Below are 21,290 nucleotides of genomic sequence, written 5' to 3' on the forward strand. Positions count from 1 at the left end.
AACGCTTCATGAATTACAATGCTGTGCTTGTGCAAGTGCCCTGTGAATTCTCTCTGAACCATTCTAGTGCTGCTAAAATAAACACCTGTGTGGTTCTTCATATTCCCATTTTTTTCTCAGGTCATTTGTACTCCATCTTGACATTATACTCTCTTTCTATGGTCTTTGATTAATACCCGAATCCATCACCTTAGCCAGATTACGGAGTTTACTTGAGAAGGGTTTCTGTGCATGTGAAACTCTCTAGCCTATTGATCAGTGTTTTTGCTCCCCGTGAAAAACCTTCCCAGGAAGAGGAGCCTGATATTGCATTTATATCTTCTGGGAAAAAAATGTGAAATATTAAAACTTATTAATAGGAAAAAGCTTTTTCAGAGATTTATAAATTGAAGAAGGGTGGTAACTTGCACTATTGTAAACAAAGATACCTATGAAAGTTCTTGAATTGTCTGCATACAAAGCTGAGATAGTTAAACTTGATTTTTAAAATATTACTCAGACTTCTTATTGTCATCCTGTGGACAGTTTCCACGTTTTGGCTATTTTTTCTGTTGTAGTGGAGATACATTCTAAAGTAATTTCCTTCCTACAGTTGCTGAGCTTACCTACTTCCTAAATTCTTCCATTTAAAGTAATATACATGAAACAAAATTAGGAGACAAGTAGCAGACTAGGGTAAAACTTTGCATATACACGACAAAGGCCTAATTTTCTTAATATACACAGAGTCCTCTAAATGGTTAAAAAAGAATAACCTAGTAGAAAAATGAGAAAGGGTATAAACCTGAAGAAAAAAATTTTAAATGACCATTAAACATGAAAAAATATTCAATCCGTATATCATCAAAACAGGTTGTCATTTTCTTACCTATCAGGTTGACCAAAATTAAAATGTTTGAAAAACCCCAGTGTTGAAGGGTAGGGAAAAAAACATGTTGTTTTGGAATTATGAATTGTGTAATTTTTCTGAAGAGTGATTTGGCAATATTGATCAAAATGTGAAATGCATGTACACTCTGACCATGAAATTTCACAGATACACAGAGAGATATAAAATGATAGTGTTACAGCATTATTTATAATAGCTTGAACTGAAAGCAACCTCTGTCGTCCTTCAGGACAGTTTACAGTGGTACCATTGTTTATTGAGCCAGTGGAATAACATTCAGCAGCTTAAAAAATGTGTTAGATTTATATGAAAAAAGTGGGAAAAACCAAAGTATAGGAGACTGTGAATAATATGACCCCATTTGTATTTTTTTTTTTAAAAAAGAGAGGGATAAAATGATGCTAATGTATGTGGGAAGAAAAAGTTCTTCGAAAAGATGTACCAGCAACAGATAGCTGTTAATTCTAGGAAGAATTAGCATCTCCTCCTGTCCCCACTTTCATTCCCATCCCTAATAGTAATGCTCTTCCTGAGTATTAACTGAGGGTCTTCACTTTCCCTAGTGAATGGCTTTTGAGAGAGAAAACAAGTATCAGTGAAGCAGCCAAAGGGTTGGCAACTGAGGGAAAAACAAAGACCCAACATCAGAAATGAAAAGCTTTATGCTAAGAAAAACAAGCCATTCTTTGGCTTAAGTGGCTCAATTAGCCACTTAAAATAATTCAGATAAACATAATGGTACTTTCCTAAAGAAGAATTTGGTTTGGATTTCCTGGGTATTTATTCCAACTTCCCATTGCTTATTAAATTGTCCTCATTTCCATGGCTGGTTTGAGGGTGGAGGCTTTGGGTTATCGATGTAATCTTCTTTGAAGTGAACTTTTGCCTTCTTGAAATAGACCTAGACGTGCCTGGGTTCCCCCAGTGCCTGGAAGTGCATTTGGACACCAGGATTGAGTTATGAAATAGATCCTACTTTTACACCTCACCTTTTCCAGTTGCCTAGCATTTTAAATTTATCCAATAGCATTTTACTTAGTTTCTTTTTTTTAGTACTTTCAGAAAACTATTTAAAATTTTGAGGTATCTCAGTTTTTAACTCAACTGTTCTATATATAAATATCATTTTAATATTTAATATAATATTTAATATTTTCCAGTTCCCTGGCCCACCTGCCCCTGTCCCTGCCCCACCCTTCACCCCCAGGACTGCATCTAGTGTCATAAACTTGTCTTTTATTTTGCCTTTGAGGGCCTCTTACCAGTACTCTGTTTGGGTGTCTGGGGACCATATCTGGAGAAACCCTTTGCCAAGTGACAGCTCTTCTACCAGCTTTCATACATAGTTGAGTAGGAACCATGGAAAAAAAAGTTTTCTCAACTTTATTTCTGCTTTTTGCTGCCACCCAAGTTCTCCCTCTGCAGTTTTTCTTCTAGTCTGAACTCTGTGGTAGTGACGGTGCTCGTTTCTTTCAGATGGAGACTATTTTACCTTTACAAGACACGAACCTGTTGGAGTGTGTGGACAGATCATCCCAGTGAGTGTATCTCCTCACGCCTCGTATTTATTTTCATTTGAACCAGTTCTCTTAAAGATACATAAAACATGGACCTCAGCAATGTGTGTTTTCCATTACTGGGGGAAAAAAAAACTGAGTTCATGTTGTTGACATATCTTTAACAGCCTCCCTGCAAATGCTTATTTGAACAGGTTAATAGGGTTTCAGCTTTGTTACCAGGAGTTGAGTTCTCAAGTCATGGAATTCTCATGATTAAAATAAGCAAAGCAAAGTCTAGTGTATTAATAACCTGCCCTTGGTTATGGATGTCCATTCTGCTTATGGAAAATTAATACTTTGTTATATTTGCTTGTTTATTTTTTAGAACTGTGACTCACCATTTTTCCAGGCATATTGTTTTATATGGTCTTTTAATCCCATTCTTTCCCACTGTTTCTTTTCATAAGAATCTAGATAGAAGACTCTACAGAAGACACAGCAGTACAGTTAACGTCACAGTCATAATTGAAACCATGCCGGGCTGTTGTGTATCTTGTACAGGGAAATATATGTAGTGCTTAGTGTTTGGATTGGAACATTAAACATTTTTTTTTCTCTCTGTCTCATACACAGCCTTGGCACTATACAAAACATCATCGAATCTGCCAACAGAAGATTCTAGCTAATCGTTCTGGCAAGGGTTTCAGGGGAGGCTCAATTTAAATTCTTACAGTATAGGCAAGAAGTTTTCTCTCCTCAAAATATAGGAGAACAATTCAAGATAATCTTTGGCTTTGGAAACCAAAGATTTTTGAGAAGTATTAATATATTATTTTAGTGGTCCATAAGCTCTAGGTTACTGTGAGATTTATTAGAGAATGAAAAGGGAAGATGAGAGATTTGATTTAACTTCTGCTCCTAAACCACCCAGGGAAATCCTACTCAGCTCAGAGCAGGGTTGAGGTCTGTCACCTTAATTGCAGGAACTCAAACCTGCTTTTCCTGCCCTTCCCCAGACTCTTGGAGCTGCAGCTTTCACTGACAGGACAAGAGCCGCTTGTCAGCCAGCTCGGCTCAATTACTGCACTCCAAGATTTATATACTGTAGATGGAATTAAAACATCACTGTGTACTCCCAAGTTTATAAACAACTAAGGGGAAAAGAAATTGGGTGTTTGGTGAAGGCAAGACACTTGTATATTTTTGCAAGCTTGCCAGGGCCAGTGAGAATCTTTCAAGGATGGCAGCTGAGATGCTTCAGGCAGAAACACATTGTGGTCAGGGGCTGAAGCCAGGGGACCAGGATTTTTGTTTTCTTTCTTAATGAAATTATCAACGACACCTGATAGTACTGAGGCTCATGCCTGCACTTATAACAATACAAGCTTAATATCCTTTTAAAATCAGTTTAAACCATTTTAGGCTGCAGACTCAGATACTCACATATATTTTTTAGTCTCCATTAGCTTTTTTTTGCAGTGTCAAAGAGACAAACTAAAACTTTTGCATACTCATCAGTAGATGCACTTTATTTTTTGTAATCATTTGTTTTGTGACAATACATGTAGGTAAAGAAAAAGGTGCTGCCTGGAAATATACACTGACTTCTAGTTCTTCCACGCTGAAGAGCTTTCGTACCAGTCTGAAATCCTGGTGTAAAAATCACAAATGCAAGAAAAAGTTTTCATACACAAGAACTTACTGGAACCAAAGGCTAATTTTAAAAACATATAAAGTAACACCAATGAAAAACCAAAACAAAACAAAGAAGAAACAAAGACTCCCTTTTTACCATGAGATTTCTTTTTGTGTGTAGCTGGAAATAGTAATTTGCTGACCAGAGAGAACAGGAGAGATTTTCACGGTTAATCCTATTCTGTTCTTAATGAAGTAATTAAAAAATCCAAACATCTATACTCTGGTGGGAGAAGATTTATGTTGAGGACTAGTCTGAGACATCTGAGAAGTCACAGCTTGAAAACAAAGTAATGGAGGAATATTGTTCATCTATCAACCTTGAGTTTTTGCCTTTCAGTGGAACTTCCCCCTGCTGATGTTTGCCTGGAAAATTGCTCCAGCTCTGTGCTGTGGCAATACAGTAGTTATTAAACCAGCAGAACAAACACCACTCAGCGCGCTCTACATGGGAGCCCTCATCAAGGAGGTAAGAGAAACTGACTTCAGGAGTGGCTCCCACTCTCCTTACAGTTGGGGCCTACTGGAGCATATCCGATTTAACGTGCCGTGCTTCATCAGCTTTCACAAGCCACGTTTCCTCCAATTCTGTTTTGTTAGGCTGGCTTTCCACCGGGAGTCATCAATATTTTGCCAGGATACGGGCCAACGGCCGGGGCAGCAATAGCTTCTCACGTTGGCATAGACAAGATTGCGTTCACAGGGTCTACTGAGGTAGGTGCCTGAGAAACCATAGCTTGAAGAACAGTTCTGCAAATGAGTAGAGGGTTTAAGAGAAAATTGAAAATGTTACCCATAGGCTGAACACCTAAAGAGCAGTGAATACCCAAGGTCTCAAGGAGCAGCATTGGTATCATAGCTGGAAGACTGATGAATGTCAAAGTAAAGGTGTACATTGACTATTTGATGCCACAGATCTCTGAGGTTTTTTTGTATGCCGTTTGTGTGAGACCAGTCCCAGAAAAACAAACAAAACCCTATTATATTTTGAAATAAAAGGAACACATATCAGAGGCAAAAACAGACTAACAAACTGTCCCACAAAAGTGTCCCAGAAGCTGGGATTCTGAACACTTTCTTAAATCAAGATCATAAGATAAGAACTGGAGATCTAGGGACTTCCCTGGCAGTCCAGTGGTTAAGACTTCACCTTCCAATGCAGGGGGGTGCGGGTTTGATCCCTGGTTGGGGAGCTGAGATCCCACATGCCTCGTGGACATAAAATAGAAGCAGAATTGTAACAAATTCAATAAAGACTTTAAAAATGGTCCACATCAAAAAAATCTTAAAAAAAAAAATAAAAAGAACTGGAGATCTAAATTAATCTCTGGTCTTATTATATCACCAAATCCTGTAGATGCAGTTTGCGGCTTACTATGGCCATGAGCCATAAGGGGTGGTATAGAGTAGAGGTCAGCAAACTTTTTCTGTAAAAGGCCAGATGGCAAATACTGTAGACTTTGCCGGCAATATGGTCTCTGCTGCAACTACTTAACTCTGTCCCTGGAGCACGAAGTAGCCATAGGTAATGTATAAGCTGAACAAGGCTACAGGCCAGCACTCCATGTCCTGTACTGGCTTTGCTCTGGGGGCAGTCAGCTCTGCTTGCCTGCCTCTTGGCTCAAGCACTACCGAGCCACACAGCTTTCACGAGTTATCAGCCCTTCTGGTCATATGGGGCCGGAAGACACTCTACAGTGGGTGGTGCCGTGATTCAGCTCCTTGTCTGGGCAGGGCAAACTGGGCTCTAGGGCTAGCAAAAGTCCTTATTTGAGTAGCTGAATCAGGCAGATCTGCAACCCTCTGTGTTCCCTGATCAGAGTGTGCCCCCAGTTTGGTTCTGCAGATGAGCAAAGTCACTGGTTGGGATTACTGCTTGGTCACCGCAGGTAGGAATTCAGTCTGCCAAGATTTGTGTGCTGCAAGCCCCTACCCCCTTCACTGTCACAGTCACGTTCCCAGTGCTTGAGCTCCGCAGAGTCCCCTGCAATCCCTGTGGTACGAGATCAGAGTAGTAGCTCCCACAAATTAACTCACAATTCTGGCTTCTCTTTTCCCACTGGAGGAACCAGAGGGTCAAGAGAGATCTCTCCACATGGTGCTGTAATGGCCTGGGGGAGGGGCAATGCGGTCACAGTGTAGGCCGCTTTTCATAACCCTTCTAGTGGAGTCTGTCTGGGTCTCTGTGGTGCAGGGGAGTGCTTCAGGCTTAACCTTGTGTTCTAGGATTCTCTCAGTGATGTCTTGTTATTTTTAATAGTTATGCTTCTCGTGAAGGGAAGCAAAGTCTGGAACAACCTATGTTGCCATCTCTGTATCATCAGTCCTCAGTATTTTCACTAGTACCAGGTTGCTTTAATTATTAGGTTTTAAAAGATGTGTTGTAATATGGTAGGCAAGATGCCCTCTTATTTGGTTTTTCATAACCCTTTGGCTATTCTTTCCCATTCTTTCAGATAAAATATCAAATTAGTTTTCCAAGTATCTTACCTTCCTCTACAAAACTCTTATTGGAATTTTGATTGGTGTCATATTACCTGTCTATATTAAATTGAGGGATAAGTGCTCCCTCTAGAAGATTGACTACTCATCTAGGAACATAATATAAAGCTCTTCATCTATTTGTCCTATAATGTTCATCACTGATATCATCATTTACGTGTTAGGCTTTTCTTGATAAATTAATTTCTGGGGATTTAACTTTTTGTTCCAAGGATATTTCAGTTTAAAAACTGAGCACTTTTTTTTTTAAGTCACAGTACCGTGTATTGGAAAGTTGTATTGAAATGATGACTTAATCTTTCAGGCCAGACAAGAAGTGACATAGTGAATCATTAAGAACATAAATGCTTGTTTCCAAGTTGCCTGGGTTTAAATCTCTGTTTTGCCATTTAAAAAGTTCTTTAAACTTTTAAAGAGACTTTATTGAAGTATAATTTACACACAGTAAAATGCACCCATTTAAGTACCAAATGTACACGGTCAGGTAACCATCACCCAAATTAAGATATAGAATATTTCCATACCCTAAAAAGATTTGTCATACCTTTGGCCCCAGGCAACCACTGACCCTTTTTATTAATTTTTCTTATTCTGTTAGTTCATATAAATGGACTGATACAATATGTACTCTCCTGTGCCTGATTTTTTTTTGGTGAGGGGGTTGTTGTTCAGTATTTAATGAATTTTTGATATGATTGGGTTTGAATCTCCCATTTTGATTTTATTTTCTACTTGTCCCATTTGCTTTTTGTTCTTTTTCTCCTCTGTTTTTGCCTTATTTTGGATGAATTTAGTACTCCATTTTATCTTTTATTTTGGATTATTAGCTAAGCCTCTTTTTTTATATAAATTTATTTATTTTTATTTTTGGCTGTGTTGTGTCTTCGTTGCTGTGTGCAGGCTTTTCTCTAGTTGCGGTGAGCGGGTGCCACTCTGTTGCGGTGCGCAGGCTTCTCATTGCAGGGCTTCTCTTGTTGCGGAACACGGGCTCTAGGCGTGTGGGCCTCAGTAGTTGTGGCACGTGGGCTCAGTAGTTGTGGCTCACGGGCTCCAGAGCACAGGTTCAGTAGTTGTGGTGCATGGGCTTAGTAGTTGTGGCTCATGGGCTCTAGAGTGCAGGCTCAGTAGTTGTGGCTCACAGGCTTAGTTGCTCCGCGGCACGTGGGATCTCCCCGGACCAGGGCTCGAACCTGTGTCCCCCGCATTGACAGGTGGATTCCCAACCGCTGCACCACCAGGGGTGCCCCAGCTAAGCCTCTTTTTAAAGTGCTTGCTTTAGTAATTGCAACATGCATCTTAATCACAGTCTATTATTTAAAAGTATTATGTTACTTCATATATAATGTAATAACAGTACAACAGAATTCTTCTATTTCTCATCCCATCCTTCATGCTACTGTTGTTCTATAATTCACTACTGATGTATGTTATATAGCCCATAGTACATTGCTACACTTTTTGTTTTAAAAATTCAACTATCTTTTCAAAAAATGTTTTAAATGAGAAGACAAAATTATTTTACATTTACTCACATACTTGCCTTTTCTGACCCTCTTCTTTTTTTGTTGTTTTTTGGGTTTTTTTGGTCCATGTTTCTTTCTGATATCATTTTCCTTCTATATAAAGATCTTTCTTTAACATTTCTTATAGTGCCAGTTCGTTAGTGAAAAATTCTCTCAGCTTCTGTTTGTCTGAAAATGTCTTTGTTTTCATTTTTTATGACTTTTTCCTGAATATAAAATTCGGATTCAACAGTTTTTATTTTATTTTATTTTACTTTCAACACTTGAAAGATGTCATTCTGTTTTATTATGACTTGCTCTGTTTCTGATAAGAAGTTAGCAGTCATTCTTATCTTTGTTTTACTGTATATAACTTTTTTTCTCTGGGGGCTTTAAAAATGTTTTCTTTTTACTGATCTTCAACAATTTGATTATGATGTGCTTCTGTGTAGTTTTCTTTGTTTTTCTTCCCATTTGAGGTTCATTGGAAATTCTTGGATCTATTGAGTTTATATTTTCATCAAATTTGGAAAACTTTGGCAGTTATTTTTCAAATATATATGCTTTTTTCATGTCTGTTAATTTTTGAAAGGTTGCTGAACATTGTGACCATTACCTTATTGAACATGTGGATTTTGTTTTCTTTCTTTAAAGAGTGCTGGACTTTCTTCTGTAAAGTGGTTAAGTCGCTTGCAGTACAGCTTGACCCTTTTGACACTTAATTTTAAGCTTTGTTAAGTACTAGCTTATCTTTTACTAAGATACTAAACTTTTTTAAGATTACTAAGTTGGGATCCTTCTGGAGTTTCTACTGAATATTCTCAGTGTTCAGCTAGGTCTTTCCACTCTGGCTAGTCAGAACTCACATGTCCCCAACTCTGTATGAGCTCTGGGGATTATTCAGCATAATTACCTGGTCTTTGTTCTTTATCCAGTCTTGTGGAGTTTCACCATATGTATACCCAGTTTAGCCTTCAGCCAAAGACTTGGTGGGACCCCCATAAGGTTTCTTGACTGCATTGTCTCCCTCTGGTACTAAGCCCCTCACATTTTAACCACCTTATCCGCTCTAAACTCTGATCTATTTCATCAATTCAGTGAGACCACCGTGTTCTACTTTGGTCTCCCCATCCCATGCTGCAATCTAGAAAGTCTTTTGGCAGAAAGGTCTTCCCTTGTTTGTTTCTTTTATCTCTAGAATCACAGTCCCATACTGCCTGATATCTCATGTAAAGAAAGCAATTTCTTGTACCTTTCTAGTTTACCATGAGAGGGCAAGTCCAGTGACAGTTTTTGACAAATAGACTGCCAGTTATTCCTACAGCCAAAATGGGTTTATTCAGAATCAGCAAAGAATTGCAGTTTGGGGTCTGCAACCATGGCAAACCACATGCAAGTCCTTCCACTCTTAAAGAAGGGAAAGGGAAATTCGAGGGCTATGGTAAACCGAGTCCATTGGAGAAATTGACAGTTTGAAGTATAGTGGCTTTTCATTGGCTGAGGTTGTGACAGTCTCCTCTAATTGGATGAGCTCTTGCCAGGCAAGAAGAGGAAGTCTTTCTTTTTCCTGTTAGGCTCTACTCTTGTCATAGGTGTTAGAGCTCCCCTTTCTGGTCTCCCAACTCTATCTTAATTGAGGTTTCTGGTTATTAATTTTTACACTTCCCCCTTTTGATCAAGAGCTTTCTCTGAAAGCATTGCTGATCAAGAGTCCAGTTTTCTGGTTTCAGCAGCTTTTTGTCTCTCCATGCCCGGAAGGACCTTGGGTGTAGTTTCCCATGTCAGAGGGAAAGTACACGGATTGAAAACGTATTGAGGTCACATTCTAGTAACAAGGAGGGATAGGAGGGAGAACTCTCAGGCACTTTTTGTGTAAAATCCATGTGTTATCAAGATCGTAGGCATAGGAGATCTTCTGAAGTGTTATGTCATCATTAAAGGTCTGGCAGGCAAGCGTCCAACAGGACTGGTTCAGATTATCTTGAGAAAGCTATCTCATCAGGTGTTGTCTGCTTCAATTCTAGAAAATTTTTACTTTCAGGTCCCCAGATGATGTGCAGGTCCAGTCAGGGTTTGGTGCTTTCTTTTAGTGTATCACGTGAATCCACAAGTCTATTCCCTGGAGTTCAGTGGCACAGGGGTTGGTTAGCAGTACCAGATAGGGAATCTTTCCAGCAAGGTTGGAGAAAGTCTTTCTGGAGATCTTTTCCAATTAGATAAAATCTCCAGGGTGTAAGGTGTGATGCTGAACGTCTTTGTCTCCCAAGAGCACACTGTAAAAAAGATTGCTCTAACAAAACATGGTTATTTTTAATAGAAACAATTAGGCCTTTGCAATATTGCAGTATCTCTCGTATCAGTGAGTCAAAAGGGGCAGGAGCCAAGTTCATTGGGTATTCTATGACTGTTTCAAAGTATGAGAGTTTATGAGTTCCAAAAGGGATGGATCTAAGATTTAGAAGGACCTATGGCAATGCTTTTGGCCAAGGTGTTTTTAGGGACTCTACAAATTTGCTGTTTGAGTCTTAATAATATCATTAGTGCATTTGACTAAACTAGAGGGCTAACAGTGGTACACATGGTGAAAGCGTTGTAAAACTGGCCAAACAGTGCACAGTTGTCAAAGTACTGACTAGTAAGATGAGTTCCTTGATCACTATGAAGTTCAAGAGGAGTTACCCAGGTAGGGATAATCTTTTTCAAAGGGACTTCAGCCACAGAAGAGGCAGTAGCCTGTCTGCAAGAGATGCCTTCAGCCCAGTGTGAAAACAGGCAGACCAGGACTGAAACATATTTATATTCATGAGACAGAGGAAGTTGTATGAAATGCTTTTTCCAGACCTCAAATGGTTATTAGGCAGTTTGAAATGTCCGGGAGCAGTGCAAACAGGCTTCTCTGGGTTATATTTCAGACGCGTGGGATAGGTGAGGTAGGAACTTCTTGCAGTCTTCTTAATGTTTCTTCACCAATATTGCTTCATGAATGCTATCATTATGTCAGTAGACCAATGGTTTAATGTATGTACAGTGGTTAGGATTGGGAATTCTAGAATCACTGCTAGGACTGAGTTGTTATTTGGTCCAAACCAGAGCTTTCTCTTTTTGTCAAACCAAGAATTGTTGAACTTCCAGTCTTGTTTTTCCTTCTCTGAGGCCAATTGTGTTCGGCTTCTCTAACCAGTTTTTCTAAGTTATAATTTGGGGAAATATCTCTTTGGACCATGCCAGAGGTTTGGCTGTTGTTGGTTCCTTTAAGGACAGCATTCCTTGTGGAAATGTCAACAAGGTGATTTCTTTTAGCTTCCAGAAAGTCAACTTTAGAATCTTAATAATAGCTAAAGCAGCAGATGAAAGTATTGCATCTAGCAATTCCTGAATATAAGGGCCATTTTAAATTTTATTTCCACTACAAGTAAGGAAGCCATACTGCTTCCACAACATTCCAAAAGTATGAGCTACTCTGAAAGCACATCTACTATCAGTGGCACTTTTGTCCTTGGCTGAAGTACAAGCCTGTGTAAGAGCACATAATTCAGCCTGTTACGCCAAAGTAGCCATAAGTAAAGATGCTGCTTCAACAACATTAAAAGGAGTTGTAATAGCATGTCCAGCACAGTATTTGTCATTGTTACTTTTTAAATAGAAACCATCAGTGAACCATGAGAAATCAGTGTTACCCAAAGCATTTTCCTGCAGATCATCTCAAGGAGTCGCGAGGTGATCTATCAGCGTTAAGCAGTCATGAGGGACTTCATCAGTGACAGAGGGGAGAAGAGTAGCAGGGTTACCGTCACTCTGTAAAAGAGTGATGTGAGGAGCAGTTAACAAAAAGACTTCAGAGGAGGTGAGGCAGCTGACTGAGAATTGTTGAATATGATGAGAATTCAGGTGAGCTTTCACTGCATGAGGTACAAAGATGGTTAAAGGGGATCCCATAATAGTTTTCTTGGTGGCTTTCACCAAATGGGCAGTGGCAGTAATGAATTTTTCTCCTGTTTTGGGAGAAAGAAATTCTGGCATGATACTTCCCTGAGAAGTCTTAGCTAAAAATGGATAGGGGTGGAGGAACTAAGGAGAAAAGAGTATGTATTTCTCAAAGGGTCTAAACAAAAGGGTATAGGTTCAAAGACAGGAACCTCTTGTGGTTCAGATATTTGAACTGTTCAGTACTCCGAGGCAGGGGCTGCTTTATAGTAGCAGAGTTGAGCACCGGGTGTGTTGGCTTTGGTGTCAGTTAGGACTGGAGGAGATTCAGCCCCAATCTGGAGAAACATTTCCCTAAGATGGTTAAGAGGGAGGATTGGGAAGATCCCCTGTAGTTCCTCAGAGCCACTTCCTTGAGGACTGGGAGAGCAATGGAAAAACTGGTTAGAGGCCTCAAGGTGCCGGAAGTGCTCGAATTTATAACAATCTCTTTTCCAGTGTCCCGGCTGTTTTGCAAAGATAGCAGAAACTTAGGAGGGTTTTAATTTCATTTAGGGACCTTCATTTGCTGGAGTTGAAGATTAAGAATTTTGTTGGTCTTCCCTTTAGGTGACTGCTCTAGAGTGCGAGAGAGCTGGTTTACCAGATTACCTAAATCTGAAGTGGACATAGTTTCCCATTCCATCCTGGTCCTTTTTACCAGAAGGGAAAGGTCCCGGTTCAGCCTATTGATAAACATAAAATTAGAGGCTCCCCAGGTGGGATCAACATTTGAAGGAAGACCAGAATTTTCCTTAACAATCTGGAGCTAATTATAATAGTCATGAACAGATTCATCAGATTTGCGTGCCAGCTTGAATTTTGTCCCAGTCAACAGGCTTTGGAAAAGTCCTAGGAATTGCTTGATGAAGTTGTCTAGCAGTTGCCTGAGCCTGATCACATAACTTAGCGGGCTGGTCTCTAGCTTTAGTTCTAGAGACCTTTCAGGATTTTCCCAATTAGCAGCTTTCATCCAATGCTGGGCCTAGCCTTCACCAGCAAGCATATGAACTAGCAGATATGAATCAGAGAAACCAGGTTGATAAGTTTTGTTTTGTGTATCCCTTAACTACTTATTGTGGATATAGATGATTTGACTACTTTTGTCTTTTAATTTTCCTACTAGCTTTATAAGTGGTTGATCTGCTCTCTTTATCGTATATTTGCCTTTACCAATGAGGTTTTTCCCTCTCATAATTTTCATATTTCTAATTGCGGCCTTTTCTTTTCTGCCTAGAGAAGTCCCTTTAACATTTCTTATAAAGCCTGTTTTGTGCCACTGAACACTTTTAGCTTTTACTTGTCGGTAAGACTCTTGATCTCCCCTTCAACTATGAATGATAGTCTTGCTGGGTATTCTTGGTTTTTTCCTGTCATCATTTTAAACATATCATGCCACTCCCTTCTGGCCTGCAGAGTTTGTGCTGAAAAGTCAGCTCATAGTCTTACGGGAATTCCCTTGTATATAACTAGTTGTTTTTCCTTTGCTGTTTTTAATATTCTCTCTTTATCTTCAATTTTTGTCATTTTAATTACAATGTGCCTTGGTATGTTCCTCTTTGCATTAATACTGTATGGGACTCTCTGTGCTTCCTTTCCCAGGTTAGGGGACTTTTCAGCTATTATGTCTTCAAATATGTTCTCTGCCCCTTTCTCTCTTTATTTTTCTGGGGCCACCAGCACATTTGATGATGTCCCAGAGGTCTCTTAAACTGTCCTTATTTTTAAAAAGTCTTTTTTCTTTTTTGCTTGGGTGATATCCCCTCCTCTGTCTTCTAGTTCACTGATCTGTTCCTCTGTATCATACAATCTACTGTTGATGCCCTCCAGTGTATTTTTTATTTCAGTTATTGTATTCTTCAGCTCTGTTTGGTTCTTCTTTATATTTTCTAACTCTTTGTCAAAATTCTCATTGTGTTCATCTATTCTTCTTCTAAGTTCTTTGAGCATCTTTATGATTATTACCTTGAACTCTTTATTGGGTAGATTGCTTACCTCCAGTTCACTTAGTTCTTCTGGTGTTTTATCTTGTTCTTTCATTTGGAACATATTCCTTGTCACCTCATTTTGCCTAATTTCCTATTTTTATTTCTATGTATTTGGTATGTTGTGTTTCCTGATCTTGGCAAAGTGGCCTTATGTAGGAGACATCCTTTGGGACCCAGCAGCACATTCCCCTTTGTTCAGCAGAGCTACCTGCTCTAGGGGGCCCTCTGTCTGGGTTTTGTGGGTCCTTCTGTTGTGGTGAGCTGACTACTGCTAGCCTACTTGTAGGCATGGCTGGCCCCTGGCCTGGTTGGTTGATAGGCTCTGCCTAATGTGGAGGCTGCTGGCTGCTGGTGGGCAGGGTGAGGTCCTGGCATAACTGGCTACACAGGGCCTGGGATTTGTGGTCCTGGTGCTGGCCCATTGGTGGACAGGACTGGGTCACAGGGCACCTTGCTGCAGAGCTTCAGAGGTTCTGGGGCTAGTGCTGGACCACTGGTGGGCAGAGCTGGGTCCCAGGGGAGGGGGTGGCAGGTTGCAGGGGCAGGAGTCTCGGAGCTAGTGTCAGCCTGCTGGTGAGTGGTCTGGGTCTTGACCAGTGCTGGGTGTGGCTGGGCCCAAGGGATCCCAGAGCTGGTACCTACCCACTGGTGAGTGAGGCTGGGTCCTGGGGCTAGTGCCAGCCCACTGATGGATTGGGCCAGTCCCGACAGCTGGCTGCAAGGTCCTGGGGGCCTGGGGCTAGTGCTGGCCCACTGGTGGGTATAGCAGGGTCCTGGGCCCTCTGGTGGCTGGGGCCAGTTCCAGGGCATCTTGGGGCTCAGGTGTCCTATGGCAACAGCCCTGCTAGTAGGTGGGACTGTGTCCCTGCACCACTATGTGCTAGGACTGGGGTGTCCCAGGACTGGTGGTTACTGGTTGGTGGGCAGGGCCAGGTCTTGGTGCTAATAAGCTAGAGGGTGAATTCCAAAATGGCACTTGCCAATAGCAGTGCCCTTGTGGTAGAATGAGCTCCCCAAAATGGTTGTTGCCAGCGTTTGGTGTCCCCAGGGTGAGCCCCAGTTGCCCCCTTCCTCTCTGGTAGGCTCTCTAAGATCAGCAGGTGGGTATGACCCAGGCTCCTTTCAAATTACTGCTGCTGCCTTTGGTCTCAGAACATGTGTTTGTGTGCCCTTTAAGAGTGGAGTCTCTATTTCCCACAGCTCTTTGGGTCTCCTGAAAGTAAGCTCTGTTAATGTTTGGAAGCATCAAATTACCAATTGAAATAGGTGTTCCATTCAGTTTGGGAAATTTTAGAGCTGTGTAAGTTTGAGGATTTCAAAAGTTTCCTATAATCACCACTGATATTCTAAATTGCCTTTGGTTAGGTAGGTGTCAGGTAGGTCACCGATTCTCATAGTTTATCATTGTCTCAAATTGAATATATTATACTCAATGAGGTTACAAATTTATATACTTCTGTTGATACAACTAAAGTCTTAAGAATACAACCCTAACGATGTTTGGATTTAAAAGTCATTGGTTTCTTCAGTGTAGAATATTTTTAAAGTATTTTAATCCCATAAATGACTAATTTCTAATCTTTTAAAGAATTATTTTAATACTAATAATGATAACATTTCTATGCAAGATTTGCCTATAAAACACTAATTTCTAATCTTTTGGGGTGAGATAATTTGCTTATCAGTTTAGTGGTGATTTTTTAGCATTAATTTTTGAAGATTACAGTTTCTGGTCACACATACCGATTTTGGGGTGGTGGTGGTTTGCATTCTCTTTGAAGTCTATCCTTTAGTCATTCTTCTCACTACCCCGCGTAGCATCTGATGTGTAGTCAGCATGAATTATAAGTATTTGTTAGGTACACGAAGGAGGAAAGACTGAATTTGAGAAATAAAAGCTTAATCTCAGAGCTAGAAGGTGATATATCAGTGGAACACTTTCTTCAAAGTGTCACTAATAGCTTAGGGTTTAATGTTTTTTACTTTGTAGCTATATAATTATGGACCACTTAATTCTGTACAAAATTTGCTTAATAGTAAGCACACATTTCTCAGGGTTGTGAGAATTAAATGCACAATGAGTTTTATAAGTTGTAAGCAACAAGCAAATGTTAGTTTGTAATGTGTCATTAGCATTCTAAAAAATGAGAGAGCTCTGTGAGTTGGATGCTCTGTCAAGGCTTCAAGAGAAAGAGGGATTTGATACAGGTTTTGTAAGATATGGGTAAGTGGAGTGAACAGAGAAGAAGTAGAATTAGTCAACAACTAGAGGCTGGAGTGTACAGAAAGTCTTAGTGGAGTAGAATAGGGATAGGGAAGGGGTTGGGGAGAAAGGTTGGGAGGCAGATGAACTAGAAAGTAATATTCTGAAAATCAAGCCACTGAAAATAATTCTCAGTTTAAAAATTGAGGCCAGATAGTAGAAGACCTTTCAGACAAAGACATCACATGGAAACTACACACCAGTATCCTTTATGAATATAGATGCAAGAATCCTCAACAAAATACTAGCAAACAGAAATCAGCAACTTAAAGGATTATATACCATGACCAAGTGGGATTTATCCCAGGAATGGAAGGTTAGTTTAATATCCAAAAAATCAGTCAATGTAATATTCCATATGGATAGAATAAAGGACAAAACCACACCATCATCTCCATAGACATGGAAAAAAGCATTTGACAAAATCAAATACCACATAGAAACATACAGAAATATTATTCCTAATTCCCCAAAAGTGGAAACAATCAAAATAGCCATCAAATGATGAGTTGATAAGCAAAATGTGGGTGTATCCATATCCATACAGTGGAATACTATTCAGTCACAGAAAAGAAGGAAGTACCAATAGAGGCTGACATGGGTGAACCTTAAAAACATGCTAAATGAAAGAAGCCAGTCACAAAAGGCCACATGTTGTGTGATCCTATTTCTATGAAGTCTCAAGGATAGGCAGATCTGTAGACAGAAAGTAGATTAGTAGTTTCCAGGGGTAGGAAAAAGGGGAGACTGGGGAATGACTACTAATAGATATGAAATGTTCTGGAATTAGATACTAGTAATCATTGAGATGATTGCACAATTGTCTGAATATACTAAAATTGAATTTTAAAGTTCAAAAGGTAGATTTTATGGTATATGAATTATATCTCAATAAAGCTGTTAAAAATGGATGTTTTTAAAGAAGTATATAAGGCTTAAAATTGTGGATATTAATAGCCAACATCGATTGAGCACTTACTGTATGCCAGGTACCTGCTAAGTGCTTTGCATATATCATCTCACTACATCTTTACAGTAGCTCTAGGAGATACACAGTCGAGCAAGTGTGGCTAGGAGAGGTTAAATTACCTGCCCGTAGTCATGTGCTAGTAAGTTGTGGGTCTGAGAATCATACCCAGAGCTTATACTTCAAATGACAGTGCTATGCTGCTAAGGGGCTGTACTCGGTACCATAGAAGGAGGGAGCCATTAAAATCAGGAATGACATATCAAAGGGGATACTTAGGAAGGATAATATCAGTGGAACATATTCTGTTCAAAGCATGGTCAAACGTATGTAATTCTGAAAGGTCATAGACACTATTCTAGCTCAACTTTTTTTCCTTTTTTCTAAAATTTACTTTTAAATCACATCTTTAGCCTCTTGAAATCTTATTCGATACATTATAGGGCTTCCAGTGGATGATCTCTGGCATAGAACTTACAGTTTTAAACCTAAGTTGTCTTGCCCACTCCGCAAATATTTATTGAGCACTTACTAAATATCAGGTACAATGTTAGACCTTAGAGAAATTGTGCAATTCAGTCTAACCCAGTGATAGTCTGCGAATATGTAACTAGTATAGTGTGGTGTGTATGGGAGCATGGAGAAAGAGAAGAATAATTCTGCACCATTTCTCTTAATACTTCCTTATTGAAGATGCCTTCTAAGACCAAGGCTAGAACTAAAATTCTTTTGCTCAACATGGTTTTCAGATGTATCTATATCTGCGCATTAAGGAGAAATATAATTTATTCAAGATGCTTAAATTCAAACGAAAAGCTATTTCATTCAAAGGTAACACCGTTTAAGAAAAAGATAATTCTACATCTTAATTCCACAGTTGTTAATACTCACAACTGTGGAAAATATAGGTCTATCTTCCTTTTCTCTTTGGAGAGAATGAAATTATGGTGGTATGGTATGGGAGCCAAAGTACGAAAAGGACTTGTGGGAAAGGAACCCCAACTGTGGGGACCCTTGTGAGTAATGTATTGCTTGATATTGGCGAAGAATCATCAAACACTGGTATCATTCAATTCTCAGAATCATTTCCCATGCCTGATAGTCCAGCACTTTTAAAAGGCTTGATACATATTTTGTTGGAATGTAAAATGGGATGTTAGGTTTCACTGTTGCCTCTCAATAGCAAATGCAGTTTTTGTTTTTTGCATTTTAGTCAGCTCTGCTTTTAACAGGCATTTTAACTCCAGAGCTGTAGATTTTATACTAATTCAGTATATCCTTAAAATCTCTTCTAAAGTGAAAAGCCTAATAGAGATGGGGGAAAAAATAGCCCTATGAATCTAAATCACAACAGATGGGACTTGTTGAGGAGTTAGTGGGTGTCTGATTTCCTCGTGCCCTGAACACTTGGTAGAGTGATCTAGTGCTGGACACCAGATGTTCAGTCAGTGACTGCTAAACACATAATTCCAGTGTTCTGGTGGAAGTATTTTTATTTTAAGGGACACAGAAGTGTGCAAAATCTAGGAAGAATATTAGGTTTTCCCATATACCCATTTTCCATAAATCATCTTTCTAATGCTCAGATTATATTACTGTCACCTACATTCAGGCCAAGTTAATTTCCATCTACAAAACTATCCAGTGGTTTATGTTAAGCAAAGGTAATAACTGAGCTGAAGGGTTAATAATCAATCTGATCCATCTCACGATCAACAAAGACCTCCTCACAGAATTTTATATTAGGGAGTTTAGAGCTTTAATGTAGTTCACCTTGAGTTTATTTCTTTCAGTCCTTTATTTAGAGTCTCTTAAAGAAAAATAAAGCACTCCTCATGGCTTTGCTAAAATGGAAGCTTGAAAGAATGCTGCATCACACTACCTCTAAGAAAACTAGAGGAAAGTATTTTTTTAGTAAGAAATGCCAAACATAGTCTTCAAATCATACTAAAAGCAATCAAGATTAAACATCAGATCTATATGAGAAAACTAGACATAATTTAAACCTCTCTCATGGTAGTGTGCATCTGTTCACGGTACATGTTAATATGTAATCTTTCCCACCCTCAGATTCCGTCTGTAGATAAGGGATGACTGTGCCTGACTCATCGAGTGTGAGGAGGAAGTAAGCTAGTGTATCTAAAGTATTCAGCACAGGGCCTGGCCCTTAGCAAAGTGTCAATAAATAGTAGCTGTTACTGTTTTCTATTTATTGTTAAATGAAATTTGTATAACAATGTAGTCTTGGGAAAATGTGGTGTAATATAGAAGGGGGCTGGGTTCAACCAAGCTTGGATCAAATCCCAGCTCTCTGTGGCATATTATTTAGTCTTTCTGATCTCTCATTTCTTCATCTATTAAGAGGGGTTATGAAGAACTGCTTACATGTTTACTTGTGGATTAATGGAGATAGTGTATTTGAAAGTTCCAGTCCTATTGCTGTCACATTGTAAGAATTCAGTGAATATTAGTTGAATCTGATTGATTCTAGTTGAATCTATTTGCAAAGGATATGTCTGTCGAAAACTAATTCCTGCTTTCCTCTAGAAATTTTACTTTCCTTTTGTTTTATGACTTTTATAAATATTTTACAAATATTTTTGTCTTCTAATAAATGTTTATTTTTGTTTTGTTTTGCTGTTCTGTTTCACGTTTTTGGAAGATTGCCTGGGTGCTTGCTTGAATAAACTGATTTTTAATTTTTTTTTTTGGCTGCATTGGGTCTTCATTGTTGTGCATGGGCTTTCTCTGGTTGTGGTGAGTGGGGCTACTCTTCCTTGCGGTGCATGGGCTTCTCATTGTGGTGGCCTCTCGTTGCGGAGCATGGGCTGTAGACGCAAGGGCTTCAGTAGTTGCGGCACGTGGGCTCAGTAGTTGCGGCACGTGGGCCCTAGGGCACGTGGGCTTCAGTAGTTGCAGCACGTGGGCTCAGTAGTGTGACTCACGGGCTGAGTTGCTCCGCGGCATGTGGGATCTTCCCGGACCAGGGATTGAACCCGTGTCCCCTGCATTGGCAGGTGGATTCTCAACCACTGCAACGCCAGGGAAGTCCCCACAGTTCTGTGACTTTGCATATGTCATTTCTTTTGACAAAAATGACCACCCTTCCCTTGTCTACCCAATGAGATCTTAGCTCAACGATTTTGTTCTATCTGTGCAGATAACTGAGAACTGGTCTATTTCTGTAATGAGTATGATGCTTTATTCTTATTTAGATTGATCTCAAATTTTACCACCCTTTTACTTCCAATAATTTCTTTTATTGGCTTCTAATCTGTTCTTTGTTTTCACCACCTTTTGCTTTCCCTTAAGTTTAGTTTTTTTTCCTCTTCACTTGTTCTCTTTCCCTTTCAGGGTTTAATTATTTTAAAATTTAATTAATGTATTCTAATGCATTTAACCTTAATTAAAACCATTAAATCATATTTTAAATAGTCATGTGGATTCAATATCATTTCCCCACCAATAATTCACAAAGGTCAACAAAAAGAAGTGTGGCATAATGACTCTAATAAAGTAACATTTTTATTGCTTAATATATCTTTATTAACAGCTTTATTGAGGTATAATTGATATACAATAAATTTCACATAAAGTGTACAGTTTGGTAAGTTTTGACATATGTATCCACCTGTGAAACCATCACCACAGTTCACATAGTACATACATCCATCAGCCTCAAACGTTTCCTACTGCCCCTTTGTAATCTCGCTTGCGACTATCGCTCTGCTCCTCCCCCCATTCCCATTCCCAGGCACTGATCTGCTTTATGCCACTGTAGGTCATTTGCATTTTCTAGAATTTTATGTAAATAGAAACATACAGTATGTACTCTTTTGTCTGACTTTTTACTCAGCACAATTATTTTCAGATCCATGCACATTTTTGCATATATGTCAAAAATTAATTCCTCTTTATTGCTGAGTAGTGTTCGATTTTATGGATACATCACAATTTGTTCATCTGCCTGTTGATGGACATTTAGGTTGTTTCCAGTTTGGAACTACTATACATAAAAGCTC

General features: G+C 39.3%; 1 protein-coding gene across 3 annotated transcripts in view; it reads left to right on the forward strand.

The window, feature by feature from the left end:
- The window catches only part of ALDH1A2 (aldehyde dehydrogenase 1 family member A2), a 204,009-nt gene that overhangs the window by 160,247 nt on the left and 22,472 nt on the right, over positions 1-21,290 (forward strand). For all 3 annotated transcript variants that reach the window (XM_032624455.1, XM_032624457.1, XM_032624456.1), the window contains 3 exons: positions 2,366-2,427; positions 4,424-4,552; positions 4,684-4,797. In XM_032624455.1, coding sequence (XP_032480346.1) covers positions 2,366-2,427; positions 4,424-4,552; positions 4,684-4,797 — 305 coding nt within the window. The remainder of the gene's footprint in view (positions 1-2,365; positions 2,428-4,423; positions 4,553-4,683; positions 4,798-21,290) is intronic.

This window comes from Phocoena sinus, chromosome 2 (genome assembly GCF_008692025.1).
Source record: "Phocoena sinus isolate mPhoSin1 chromosome 2, mPhoSin1.pri, whole genome shotgun sequence".
Classification (NCBI taxonomy): domain Eukaryota; kingdom Metazoa; phylum Chordata; class Mammalia; order Artiodactyla; family Phocoenidae; genus Phocoena; species Phocoena sinus.